The 15,281-nt window shown below is 28.0% G+C and overlaps 1 protein-coding gene across 1 annotated transcript; it reads left to right on the forward strand.

Moving 5' to 3' along the window:
• The first annotated feature begins 5,698 nt into the window (after positions 1–5,698).
• Positions 5,699–14,643, forward strand: LOC103569663 (protein cbp-1-like). Its single transcript, XM_053739325.1, has 5 exons — positions 5,699–5,735; positions 9,470–9,712; positions 9,818–10,141; positions 10,209–11,493; positions 14,613–14,643. The coding sequence occupies exons 1-5, from the start codon at positions 5,699–5,701 to the stop codon at positions 14,641–14,643; spliced, it is 1,920 nt and encodes a 639-aa protein (XP_053595300.1).
• Positions 14,644–15,281: the final 638 nt, after the last annotated feature.

Here is a 15,281-nt window from a genome sequence, read left to right on the forward strand (position 1 = left end):
AAAATAATGAGTGTTTTATCTATCGTAGTTTAGATAATTGTTAAAATAATAATAATAATAGTAATAATAATAATAATAACAATAATAACAATAATAATAATAATAATAATAATAATAATAATAATAATAATAATAATAATAATAATAATAACACAGAAGTTCGAACACTGCGCATACCAACGATTTAAAATTAAGCCAATATTTTTTTCTTTCTTTTATATTTTGAATTTAAACTATACATAAACATATATGTATATTTAACGATCTCAGATTAATATAAATTATAATTATTATAAAAAAAAAAAATAAAAAAAAATACGAAGATATAAATTAAGAGTAACTCAGTATCAATTTATTGTTGTGCATACGGTAATTTTGTGTTGTATAATTTTTTTGTTAAGCTACTTCTCAATTTAAAGAAAAGAAAAAAAAAACTTGGCCTATGCTAAAGATTTATAATTAATATATAAAGAGACTTGCTAGTACGCATATAGATTATTATTATTATTATTAAATAATATTAGCAGTTATTATTAATAAAAATAATAAAATAACAAAACGTGAGGTTGAGTATATGTGTACGTAAATAATTAATTGTACTTGCATCGCGTAAATTAAGAGTTTTAATGACATAATATTAATAGTAACTGGTGAGTTCGGCGATAAAAATGATAACAATTTATCTAGATTATATTTTAATGGTAATTTTAAATATTTTATTTTACTATTTTTTTTTTTTTTTTATATATATTTTGTTGTTATTTTAGTTTGAGTATACGTTGGTACGCGAAGTATTCGTGGCAATTTGCTATTGTGAAACAACAACAAAAAACTAGAATTATTAAAATAATTATTTCATCTATACTTATTTTTTTTATATCGATTAATATTTTTAAAAAATAAAAATTTAAAAAAATCCAACGTAAGTGATGTAAGTCTACCTTTATATAAATTTATTAATTAACGACTACGTACCGATTAAATAAAAAAAAAACTATTGAATAACAGACGGTAAATTAATATAAAAATACAGATATTACATTTAATATTATTATTATTACTATTACTATTATTATTATTATTATTATTAAATTTGTAGTTAATAATTTGTCCTAAGATGAATATTAAGTGAAACAATGTAATAATCTATAAGTATAATTTGTGCTAAAGATTTTTAGTTAAAAATAATCGATATAATTTATGCTTTTTTTTAGTTTATAGTAACTCTTACTTTTCTTTACTGCATTATTTTATTTTATTTTATTTTTTTTCTTGTTTATTATATATGATGTATGATAAAAGATGTGTACATATAGATATTATCTTATTTATTATTTTTTATTACTTGATTAATTTTTTTTGAGATTTATAAACCAAATAAAAATATTAAAAAAAATGAAAAAAAAAAATAATAATAATAATAAATTTTTAGCAAAAAAAAAAGAAGAGTAAATGCATAAATAATAATTTTTAAAGATAATCGTTAATCTTCTTGTATTTCATAAGAATTAATGTATAAAAAAATTTTCTAATGTTTATGTTGAAAGAAAAAAATATAACTACATATAAATATTAATAATTTCTTCACATCAAATATGTCCCATCATATTATTATTCCTTATTGTTGAAAAATTAATTGTATATATATAAATGTATTTAATTATATTACTTTACATTTTAATTAGGTATATAAGTATATAGTTATTCTCAAAATCATTTTATAAATATATATATATATATATATATATATATATATATATATATATATAAATAATGTGCATTAAGTGAATTGCCATGAAACTCGTGTCGTTTAATAGATTATTATTTAAACTCGAAAAATAATAATGATATGCGTGGCATACATTAAAAAAAAAAGAAAAAAAAACTAATATTTTATTTTTTTTTTATTTTTCATATAATTTCTTAATTAAAAATCGTCCGTTTTGTAAATAAATAAATAAATATATTAATGCGTAAAGCCTCGATAGTCCGTTTATCGATGATATAATATAATTGTTAATCATTTAAAATAGACGTTAAATCGTATAAATATTTGGCATTCATATTTATTTGCAAGTTGGTGTATTTTACTATCAATTAAATATAAGAATATCCTTGTCAAATAATAACAAAACGTACATATATATATTACATGTAAAATAAAATTTTTTAATTTTATTATACTCAAAAGAGTTAATTCTTTGACGTTACTATAAATGTAAATAATTGATTAAATAAATGTGTACGACGAATGGATTATTGATAACATTCAAAAAAGACTCGTGCGACTCGGGCTCGATGCGCTCAATGTACAGATATACGTATATATTAATTAATATAACATTCTTTGTCCTTTGTACTGTGGATTATATTGAATATAATAATAATAATAATATAATAATGTGAAAAAATAAAACTTTGGAATAGTATTATTTCTTAATTAAAGAAAATCTCTTATATGACATTTTATTTTATTCTTTTCTTTTGTTTCATTACTTTTTGTCTCTATCGGATTATTGTTTAATCTCATAAGTTGATATTATTTCAAAGAATTTTTAATCTTTTTATAATTATTATTATTATTTCTTTTTTTGTGACATTTTAAACGTTTTTATTAAAAGTATGAATTTATGTACTTAGTATACTATTTATTATTTATATATTTTATAAGGAAGAAAAGGTAAGTATTGAATTAATTAAAATTTGTATTTCAAATCTATTAAAGTATAGTTGATCATAGGGTGGAATCTTCAACAATGTCATGATCCAAAGCCCATGTAACAATCTTAAAGCAATCTTGGGCAAGACTGGTCACCAGATACTAGTTGTTTGTGTCTTTATATAACTATGGGTCTTTTTGCAGGTACTGGAACAAAGTTTTAATTTGCAAGTTTTGTACAAGACTTAAAAAAAAACTTTGAGTTGAATTGTACTTCAAGAATTGTGCATATACTAACGCATATTTTGCGTCAGATTTGATCAAAAAGTGTCTTATTAAATTATCTATCTCACTTCTGCCTCTGTTACTTTACTTCTTCCATTGTCATACCATATGGGATTCAATGGTAAAGTGACAGAGTCAGAAGCGAGATAAATAGATTGTGTAACATGAGACTTTTGAGCAGATTTGCCGTAAGACATGCGTTAGTGTCTGCAAGTCATTTCTGGTGAAAAACTCGCTCGAGACATGCGTAAGTAACTTTACTAACATCTTTGAGTAAAGAAAATGATTTACTCAATGATGAATGTATATCTATAGCACCAAAATTGAATTGTTTTGAATCATCTCTAATTGTTTTGAATCATTTTTCTTAATCAGGGATGTCTTGGCATGGTCAAAACAATCCAGAACGATACAATTTTACTACTATATAGACATACATTCATCATTGAGTGAAATGTTTTGTTTATAATCAAGGGAACAAGACATCTTCAATTTTCTTTTGAACAATATCATGTGCAAGTCCTTTGAAAATCTTGTCTTCGAATCTTGCATTAATATCTTATTATAGATTGATAGGTATATAAAAACAGACACCTTGTTCAGAAACAGTTCAAATATCTCTATTTTGAAATCTCTATAGTTTAAGGTAAAAATTTAGTAAATATACGTTTTCAGAATTATTTTTTGAAAATGTTCTTATTCGACTCAAAATTAACTCACATAAAGTGCTAAATTAACTTTATTTTTTACTAAAAAAATTTAAAAATTCTGAAAGAATATCAACCTCAAGTTCTATCTTGGATTTATAATTTTCACACGTCGAACTTTTTTTGGAGCGATTTTTCTTACACGGGATTGAACGTTGTTTTTTCTTTTCGTCATTTTGTGTTATTTGTAAAGCTTCGAATGATCCCTGAAAATTTTCAAAATATCATAAAAAAGTTTTTATTAGAACCTTTATAAAAAGCATTGGGAGGATTATTTCTTAAGTAGTCCTGCTTAAAAAATCTGATAAGTTTTTATAGCTAATGTATGAAACCCTATGCCTAACTATAACACTTCTTATAGAATTCATTCATTCTTATAAAATCTCTATGGGAGTTTATGAGATTCTCTAAACAGGGAGGTGAGATTCACTCTAAAACCAAGTGTATTGTTTTAACACACATTAAATGTGTTCCATATTTAAGACCATTAGCAAAACTATAGTTTTTCATATTCACTTAAGACATTTTACGGTGTGTTAAATATCTGTAAATAGCTTATGGTGTTTTAATGTTATTGGGCAGGACTGTAAATTTTGACTACACGTTTGGTTTCAGAGTGATACTGGGCTACATTTTATCGTATTCATAAAAGACAATATATATTAATATTTCATGCTTCTAGTCATGTCATATCATAAGACAAATTCTACAATCAGATGTTTTATCTTCTAATTCCTTCATCCCTTTCTTTAGTTTATCAATTTAAATATAATTAGCATCTTCTGAAAGCTCAAAAAAATACAAAGTTAAACTATTTATGATCATTAGTAGTATTAATATGTAAAATTAAATATGAAGAGGGTCGGTATGTAGTCATAATTTTGTCCAAGTTTTTTTTCTACCAAAAACTTGAAACGTGAAACGAAGACTCGATGCATTACTCTTTAATTTAGCAATATACGTTTTTATTTTTCAAAAATTTTGACTTGTTGAAGGGATGAATGCGGATATGGCTTTCATTAACTACGCAGATGCAACAAAGATACTACCGTTCGTCTACTTGAGAGTGAGAGAGAAAAAAATACTTGACCCTTTATACGGACGTCTTACTACAATTAATCTTATTATAGGAAAGTCGTGTCATAAAAATTAAATGGAGTAATCAAGAGGATGAGAAACAACTTTTTCTCGAAACCTGATTGGCTATTCTAACATATATTATAGATGTTAAAAAAAAATATATTGTGTGAATGCAATGTAATTATTTGTTTTTTTATTAAATTTATCAAAATTGTTCAGACAATTATCGGGATCTCGGAAGGCAAATCGTATTTTTTTTAGAGTGAATTGACTATAAAAGTCCTAAAAATGGCGTTTTGTCAGTAACATTTAACATCTCACCCTTGAGGCTGGACCGTACTAACTGAATTTTTGAATTTTACTGTTCTGTTAATTTATTAATTAATTGTTATTACAGCAATTTTTTTAGCTTGCTAAAAAATGTATGAGGCAAACTTTTTCGGAAGATTTTCACCATTCGAGTGCCATAATTGAATGAGGCGTAATTATTTAGAAAATTTGGCCGATACTGCTTACCCTTAAATTATTAACTTTGTCATACCGGAAGAACTATGGATAATTTAAGAAGAACTATGGAGACGATATGCACTTAGAATTAATAGTGGGAGTATAGGAAAGCAATGACGGGATGCTAGGGGATGTGGACGCACACTTTCGTGGTGGAAAAAATTTACGTGGCATTTTTTCGACCTCAGAAACTTCATACATTCTAATAGCAGATATATTTGATGTACAGCTAACGAGATAAAGTGCTATATTTTAGGGTGAAATATATGTTCGACGTTGTTCTCCCTCCTACGGTATATCGACTAATTTTCTCTACGAGTCATTTACTCCCACTATCTACTTGAAGCCACCAGCTTGGCTTTCGCAGGCTTGAAGAATAAAAGTGCGTAGTTAACATCTTTTTATTCGATTCAACATTCAACCATCTCGACTGCTGTATCTTGAAAATTATTCCATAACAATGGTAATTATGGACAAGAAAGAAGAGCAAATGTCAGGTAAAGAAAATTTTAAATCAAAATATTTCAAGAAATTTTTTTTTTACGCTTTATTTTTTATAGCTATAGAAAATTTTTTTATTTTACAAAGAAAAAAATTCGGTATCAATAATTATGTAGTAAAATAAACTAGAAACGCTTAGAAAATACAAAAGTTAGTAATTTAAGGACAAATATAAATGACAAAATTCTATTAATTTTCTGTTTTGTTTCGAAATTTTTATCAGATTTTGTGATTCGATACTGCAATACGTAAAAGCCACTGTATTTTTGAACCATTGCTAGTTTTACTTTTCTGGATAGAAATTTGATTAACCCTTAAAAGGCATACTGCGTAAAAATCACCTGGATCTTTTTCGAAATGTCCGCCGTTTTGCAACGCATATTCGTGAGACAAATTTCTATCCCTTGAAGAAACAAGCAATTGAATTTGATCAATTCAATCGGGATATACTGAAAATTATGTAATTTTTTTGAGTGTCTTTTGAGGGTTTAATTTTTTTTGGTTTTTAATTCGCTTTCAGTCTTTATAATATAAATTCAACTTTTCATCTTACTGCCTGCCCTGATTAAGAAAAATGATTTGCTCCATGATAAGTGTATATCTATATATTAGTCGATTCAAATTGTTTTAAATTATTTTAATTGTTTTATTCCAAATCATTTTTTTTAATCAGGGTGATGGGTTTTAGTTCATAATTGTGTTTTGTGTCTTAATTTCTTAACGTTTTATTTTTTTGTAGATTACAAATAACAATATAATGTCTTGTTTTTTCTTTGTTCGGAAAAAAAAGAAAGAAAAAAAATTCTCTATGCATTGTATATTTTTTTAAAATTACTTAATTTATTCAAAAGTAAAAAAATTGTTATCCAAATAAGAAAATGAAAATACTCAAACGTTTATATATATTGAAAATCGCTGTTTTATATAATTATATAATTATGCATATAATAATAAAACGTCATAAAGAAAGTGTTTTAAAATTTAAATATTATTTACTTAAATTACTTACAGAGTCGTCTCAGTAAAGACAATATATAGTAAATAAGATATTCATACTAAGATAAGTTTCAACAATCGAGAATAATGTTGACTAGACATGCTCCTGAATACAAATTCTAAGAACTCTTGTTCATAAATTATGTTCTGATGTCTTGAATTTTCCGTTCAATATGAAACGTACCTATTTTTAAGTTTGAAAACACCAATGTAATCAAAGATATTGTAAAGTTACAAATATTGAAAGTAACGTTTTCGAGCTTTTTGATTACGAAAACAGCAGAAAGTTTTATGAATGATCCGCAGGGTCAACTGATTTCCAGATTTTCAACTTCCCGCTAAGAAAATCGATGATTTTCAGAAATTTCGGGAAGTTATTGTTTTCACCCCGATTTGCGAAAATCGAAATTTCATCAGATGTCAACGTTTTGAGGTCTTAGGAAGCTATTCTGACTGTTTTTAGAATGATGTCCGAGTGTGTGTGTGTGACCGGTCTATAACTTTTTAACTAATGAATCGATTTGGATGGTTGAGGCGGCAATCGAAAGAGCTTATTGGCCATCAACTTTTCTGAAAATTTCAGATCATTCGATCACATAGACTCGAAAATATTGGCGAATTACGAAAAAAAAAATTTTTTTTTTTTTTTTTAGTTTTTTATTGATTTCTCAGAAACGAGTCTAACGATCGACTTCAAAATCTAATCAGCTCTCGGGCTTGAAAAGTCGCGTCGATTTCGCCGTCAGCCATCTCAATCGGATAATTCGTTCTAGAGTTATCGTGGGAAATAAAAATGGTAAAAATGGTTTTTTGCGAATATATTTGAAACAACTGAACTAAAAAATTCCAAAATTTGATCAGCTTTAGAGTTTAATAAAACGCGTCGATTGCCACCTCAACAATCAAAACCGGGTTATTTTTCTAAGAAGTATCGTGGAAAAAAGAAATGGTGAAAAACGGTTTTTTGTAAATATCTTGAAAATAACTAAACCAAACGATTTCAAAATCTGATCAGCTTTAAACTTTGTCGAAACGGGTCGATTGCTACTTCAAACATGAAAATAAAATCATTTGTCAATGAAATATCGTGGGAGAAAGAAATGGTAAAAAACGTTTTTTTTCGAAAACAACGGCATACAAAAGTATTTTCGAGTTCAAAGAGCTCAAAACTGTATTCCTGACAATATTTTCGAGCTCAAGGAGCTCGAAATGAGCGGGAAGTTTTAGGGTTGGCCCGCAGGGTCAACCGATAGACCGATTTTTTTTTTTGCATTAAGGTAGTTGTTGTGTGGATTAATTAATGTAGGATTTTTATAAAACTTTACCTGATTGTTCTTTGGTTGACTACAAATCATATGAGACTAATTTGAATAATATTGACCTCCCTAATTTTATGAAAAGCGATTTCAAAATATTGAAATTTTAACACGGGCTTTTATGGGGAATAGAGATTTACGGGCAATTTTTTAAAAATAAAATATTTTGATTGTTTTAATATCAAAACGCAATCTAGGATCTTTATAAAATTTTATATGTTATCAAAACTGAAATTATAAATTAGATAAAATAAAAATGACAATTATTGACCACGTCGTTTCTGAAATATAATTTAACAAAGCATGAAACTTTTTAAAAATTTAAGATGTACTAAAACAGTAGTGCGATATGGCAACAGCGCCTATATTATAACCAGATAGGCACGGAAAAATACAAATAGGCACATAATAAAAGAATATAACTAATAAAATTGATCAATTAATAACAATTAAACGTTCTATCATTTCTGATAATTTAATAATAAACATCTCAATTTATTTTGATGTAACAGTGAACGGTGTTGCTACGATCAATTATCGAATATTATGAATGTATGTGTATATAAAAGTATTGATCTACTATTGGATGTATGTGAGAGCAATATGACTGTATTTTTACAAAAGGTTTCCAATGAACGGCGTTCATAATTTTTTCTAATAGACTTTGAAAATTCAAAGAATTGATAACGATTAATGAACAAGCGGCTATTTAATTTTTGTTCATGATTTTGCTTAATGAAATTAATAAGTTCGAAAAAAAATCAATGAATGCGAGAAAAGTGTAAGAAAACAGTTATTTTTCTTATATTTTTTTTACAATATTACTTAAACTAATGAAACGATTGCAATAAAATCTGTAGTGACCGAAAATGACTATAAAATAGTAGAATCGGCTAAATTTGAGATACATTTAATGAAGTATGATTTACACAAGAAAAATGAAGACAGTTGTTATTTTTTAGATATTTCATCGCCGATATCTTTTGAACTAATAGACTGATTTCGACGTTTGTAATGACATTCGATGCGGCTTAGAGTTTTAGAGCAGATTAGATTTTGGAATTAATCGATGGAGTGAGTTAGAAGTTATTTGAAAAGAACATTTTTTCAAAAATTTCATTTTTCAAATAACTCCGAACATACTGTACTGATTAGGCTTAATTCTTCACAAATTGTAGGAATTAATGAGCCACTTCAAATGCTACCCTCAACGATCTAAATCGGTTAATACGTTTAAAGGTTACATAATATGTATATACGTACATACGTACAATATTCTAATAGCTTAAACAAACAGCCAATAAATGGGGTTTGTTTAGCTAGTTTTATATTTAAAATTTATAAAACAATGATGATTTAAATAGATTATTGAGATATTCTATTTTACTTTACTTCATTTTCATTCATTTATTTATCAGGTAACGATGATGGGTCTCCTAATTCTCAAGAAGTTCGTCATCCTCAGGGATCCAATGCTGGTGTCCAGATGCAAATTCAGCAACAACAGCAAACTCATATGTCAAATCAAGCACGAAATCAGAGTCCTCGTCAACATCAACGATTCGATCATGGAACAATTGTAGGTCCTGGTCAAGGTGGTCCAAGCGTGCAAGCACCATCAAGCATGGGTCAAATGGGTGCTTCAAGTTCTCATGGAAATGGTAAGTAAATAAGTTTAGAATAACAACAAAAGACTAAGGTCAAAATTAGCGATAGAGTATGCAGATTTGATTCATATACTTATGAGATAATTTTGTCTGGACCAGGTTCTACATCTTCTACGCATGATCTAAAGCATCGTAAACTAATCCAGCAGCAGCTCGTCCTTCTACTCCACGCCCACAAATGCCAGATACGAGAACGACAGGCCAATGGTGAAGCACGGATATGTGCTCTGCCACACTGCAAAACTATGAAAAATGTTTTGACTCACATGAAGACCTGCGAAGAGGGCATAGGATGTACGATACCATTTTGCAGTTCATCCAGACAAATTATTGCTCATTGGAGACAGTGTCAAAAGAGCGACTGTCCTGTTTGTTTACCTCTCAAACAAGCGGATAGAAATAAGGCTGCTAATTCTCGTGCTGGTTTGTATTTTATTTTATAGGTTTTAAAATATATTTAAAATAAATAATAATAATATTGTTTTTCTAGCTGTGGCAGCAAGTCAACCAAATCCAAATCCTGACATAAGAAAACCATTTGACACTATGGGTATAATCCAGGGTCAAAAAACTACATCTGGTATGATACCAAATCAGGCAGTGGGCCGTGGTGTCAGGATGCCTGGACCAGGTATGCAAGGTCCTCCTGGTTCAATGGCTGCAGGAATAAGACTTGCACAGCCTCAAGCTCAACAAAGTCCTGGGCAATCTATAGTTAATCAAGGACAACCAATTGCACCTAATGTATCTCTTTCATTAAGTTCCGATCCAACGACGGTAGTCGTAAGTACTAATCAACCAGCTTCAACGACGGGTCCAACGTCAGTTGTAGCAGCTGCAGCAACTGCCAATCTTCAACAACAAGCTGTCAATATGCTTCCAGGTGGTTTTCAACCAGCACAAGCAACTAAAGAATGGCAACGAACTGTGACGTCAGATCTCAGAAATCATCTTGTTCATAAACTAGTTCAAGCAATAATTCTAGCTCCTGATCCACAAGCAACGTACGATGAAAGGTTACATAATTTAGTGGCGTATGCGAGAAAAGTTGAAGGTTATATGTATAAAATGGCTAATTCGAGATCTGAATATTATCATTTATTTGCGGAAAGTATATATAAAATTCACCAGCAGCAGCAGTTACAGCAACAACAAGTTGGTACATTAATACTAAATGCCGTTTCAACAATTCCTCAAGCCCCATCACCCTTGAGTACTTTACAGCAGCAAAGTAATCAACAACAATTTACCAATACTCAACCATTACCTGCTACTACACCCGTTGATAATGGAATATCAGTAAACACACCTCAAACAATACCACCGGCATCGAGTGGACCTAGTCCTGGATCATCACCAACAACAAATGATCCACAATCGGTCGTCTCAACATCTTCAACGCCTCATAATAATAAAGGAAAATTAGATTCTGTTGAAAAAGAAAATGTTAAAATCGACTCAAAACAAGAAAACTGTTCTGATATTCATAGAATGGATGGTGGAAAAATCATAAATAATGATGTCTTCATTAAAACAGGAATAAAACAAGAACCAATGGAAGAATCATCAGCAGATGGTAATATTAAAGAAGAACCTTATATTAAAGAGGAACCAGTTATACCAATGTCAAGACTTTATCAAGATCCAAAGTCATTATGTAGACAAACCGTTGATCCATCAGCACTTGGTACCAACACCATTCAAATTCTGTGCGGTTACGGCAAACGACTCTGTACAATATTAAGAGACACTAATTATTATTCCTACAAAAATGGGTCAGTATTGAAGAATTATTGTTGTTTCATTTATTTGCTTTCTTTTCTTCTTTTGGTTATCGCTTGTTATGTTTTCATATTTTTTTAACATTTACACTTTATTTGCTGGGTTTTTTTTTTTTTTTTAATTAAATAGTCATCCAGTCATTTAATACTTTTGAATGAATATGTACCTGAATATTGGAACGTTCTTCGCCCAACGGAAATGAAAAAAATTTATGTAACTTGACTACTTAAGGGGTAGTTCTGGAGATTGGGGGTGGCCTGCAATTTTCGGCTGACATACTAACGCCCTTACGAAACATTTCAGAAATCTAGATCCAGTAGATTTTTTCTTTTCATTTTCGTTCACGAAAAACGTTCCGATCTTCACGTACACAGTAGAAAAATTTGTGTTAAATTTAACACAAATCACATGTTCTAAACGGTCTACTCAATTTTTTGTGTTAACACATTATACTTGTGTCAAACAATAATACAGGTTTAAAAATTGTTGAGATCAGATAACACATTCAACTTTAGTTAAATCTACACTTGATGGTGTAAAAAAATTGACAGAAAATATTTAACCATTGAATTTTTATCCACAAGAATACAAAATTTTTAACTGTGTGCATGAATGAAATAGTGGATTAAGTCATTGATTATTTAAATATTTGGACGTAGATAAACAATAACGTCTTAATCCACAAAAAATCGATTTTTGATTTTTATATCAAATAATTTCTCTGCAAGGTAAAAACCCCTATACCTGCTCAGTACCATTAGTCGCTCACTTTAACTGTTTAATGCGTTTTTTTATAATTTTTATGAAAAAAAATGACAACTAAAAATATTATTATTGATAAATAATTATTTGTAAATCTAAATATATTAAAATATGGTGTATCAAATTATTTTATAATAGATTATAAATTTAAACTGAATGTCTGTTTTCAAAATCGCGCTCAGCCCGGCATTTTTTACTTTAACGTTCATTCGTTAGATTAAATTTAGGTTACGTCCAATTTTTTAAGAATTGTCATAACTATATATTATTAAATATATTTTTAAAATTCATGAAATTTTATATTATGAAAGAATAAAGTAGTATAATTTATAAATTACTTTCTAAATCAATAAACTTATCATAGTTTAATTGATATCATCTTTGAGCGACTATAAGGGCCATGTGTTGATCGAGTAATGGTACATAGCAACCTTTAGTGAGTGACTATGGATACGCTCAAGGACCTTATTTAAAAATTTTTTTCCCGCGTAAGTTAAATTTAATTCGAATGATATAGATAAACTGATTTATCTCGAAACTTGACAATAAAAACGAGTTCAAACCATAAAACGGGACCAATTCGAGTCAATACCTTTTTAACGATATCAAATTTGATAACATTAACTAATTTTATCATATTGATATGGCCGGAGCAAAATTTTCCTTATTTTCTTAATAATATGGATTATAATTATTATAAAAAAAAAAAAAAAATACGAAGGTTTAAATTAAGAGTAATCATAATGATGAGTGAAAATAAAATTTTGAAAATAATTATTTCTTCTATACTTACTTTTCTTTATATCGATCAATATTAAAAAAAAATAAAATTTTAAAAAAACCAACGTAAGTGATGTAAGTCTACCTTTATATAAATTATAATTGATAAATTAATTAATTAACTTAACTACGTACTGATTGAATGACAAAATTAAAATAAATAAATAACAGACGGTAAATTAAAATTACATTTAATATTATTATTATTATTATTAAATTTGTAGTTAATAATTTGTTTTAAGATAAATATTGTGTGAAACAATATAATAATCTATAAGAATAATTTGTGCTAAAGAATTTGAGCTAAAAATTATCGATATAATCTATGCTTTTTTTTAGTTTAGAGTAACTTACTTTTCTTCACTGCATGATTTTATTTTACTTTTTTTTTTTTTTTTGTTATTATATATGATGTATGATAAAAGATATGTACATTAGACCGATTCAAAAAAATCGATCGGAACGCTATTTTTTTAAAGAGCTTGAGATTAAAATGAAAATAACTAGAAAGTTGTGCAGAATATAAAAAATCTTTATTGAAGATAATTTGTAGAGAATAAGATTGTCTACAAAAAAGATTCTACAAAATTTCGTGATAAGTCTGATAGTTTGGCTGAAAGAGTAAACAGATCGCGAAATTTCATGTAAATTTGACTTCAAGCTCAAACAACTTGAACAGATGGATTTATCAATAAATCAGAGACTTTTTCTGTAGAGCGTTAAATTCCCTACAAAAATGTATCCTGGACTTGTTTGTATAATAGGCCAGTACCGAGGTTTAAAATTCGAAATTAAAAATATTTTTTCTCATATTATTCAAATGGAAAATAGAAAATCACGATTTGGGAGTACTTAATATTGATATTAAGGGTTCAACTTTTAACAGGCGTCATATTTTATCCTACTGAAACATTTGAGTGTATCCTTGAAAAATAAAAAAATAAAATAAAAAAAAATGGTTGATCTTTTTGAATTAGTCAAGTGTACATATATAGATTATCGTATTCATTATTTTTTATTACTTGATTAATTTTTTTTTAGATTTATAAAACAGAGAAAAATACTTAAAAAAAAAAATTAATAATAATAATTTTTAAAAATAATAATTAATCTTCTTGTATTTTATAAGAATTAATGTATTCAAACAATTTTGTAATGTTTATGTTAAAATCAAAAAAATATAACTACATATAAATATTAATCGTTTCTTCATTAAAATATGTCCCATCATACAATTATTCCTTATTTTTGAAAAATTAATTATATATATATACTAGCTGTTACCCGCCTGCTTCACTCGGCATTTTGTAATGTTAAGTGACTATACAGTAGTACCTCCTTATAAGACGACTCGTAATAAGACTTTTCCCCTCAATTTGTTAAAACCCGCTCAAAAGGCTTCCCCTACCAACAACTCAATAAAAGTTTTGCGCCGAAACCTCGCTATAAGACTAACGACCAGTACGACTAAAATCAAGATAAAATGTACATACATAAAGATTGTAGATTAAATAATTCATTTTAATAAAGATTATTTAAAATTTCGTGGTATCACATAATTAATTAACAGGAAAGAACGACAAATTTCTGTTTATTCATGATTATATATGAAAAAGATTCACTGTATAACAGAGTAGAGTTGAACCGAATACATAAATGAAACACAAAACAGCGATAGTCTTATAGCGAGGCTTGGGTGTAAACGCTGTTATGCACAATAGTGGGGATACCTCAATTCTAAGAATTTTTTCCCATACAGCTCTGAGCTTGTCTTATAACGAGGTCCTACTGTATTTTGTTTTGATTATTGATATCAATATCGCAGCATTGAACGTCCAAACATGCGTAAGTATACTTATCCTCTCGAATTTTTTTTTTATATAAAAACAGTTGTAAGTGATAAAACCACAGGATGGAGACAATTTTTAGTACTCCGGCTAGCTCCGTAACAATCGGCTTTATAAAAAACAAATATTATTTATTTTAAGAGTCAATTTTCTATAATAGTATATTACACACCAAGAGAAGTAAAGGAAGAAATGTCTCAGATGACATGTAATTGGTGACCGAGGCGAAGCCGAGGTCAACAAACATGTGATCTGAGGCTTTCTTATTTAGTTTCCGAGAAGTGTATACTATATTTCTCGTCAACGGAGGCGGAAAGCGGCAACTTCGTTTTGCAAAGCCGGACGAAAGTTGACGCTTTCCGCCCGGAGACGAGAAAAAAATTTTTAATTTA

Source organism: Microplitis demolitor, chromosome 5 (genome assembly GCF_026212275.2).
Source record: "Microplitis demolitor isolate Queensland-Clemson2020A chromosome 5, iyMicDemo2.1a, whole genome shotgun sequence".
NCBI lineage: Eukaryota > Metazoa > Arthropoda > Insecta > Hymenoptera > Braconidae > Microplitis > Microplitis demolitor.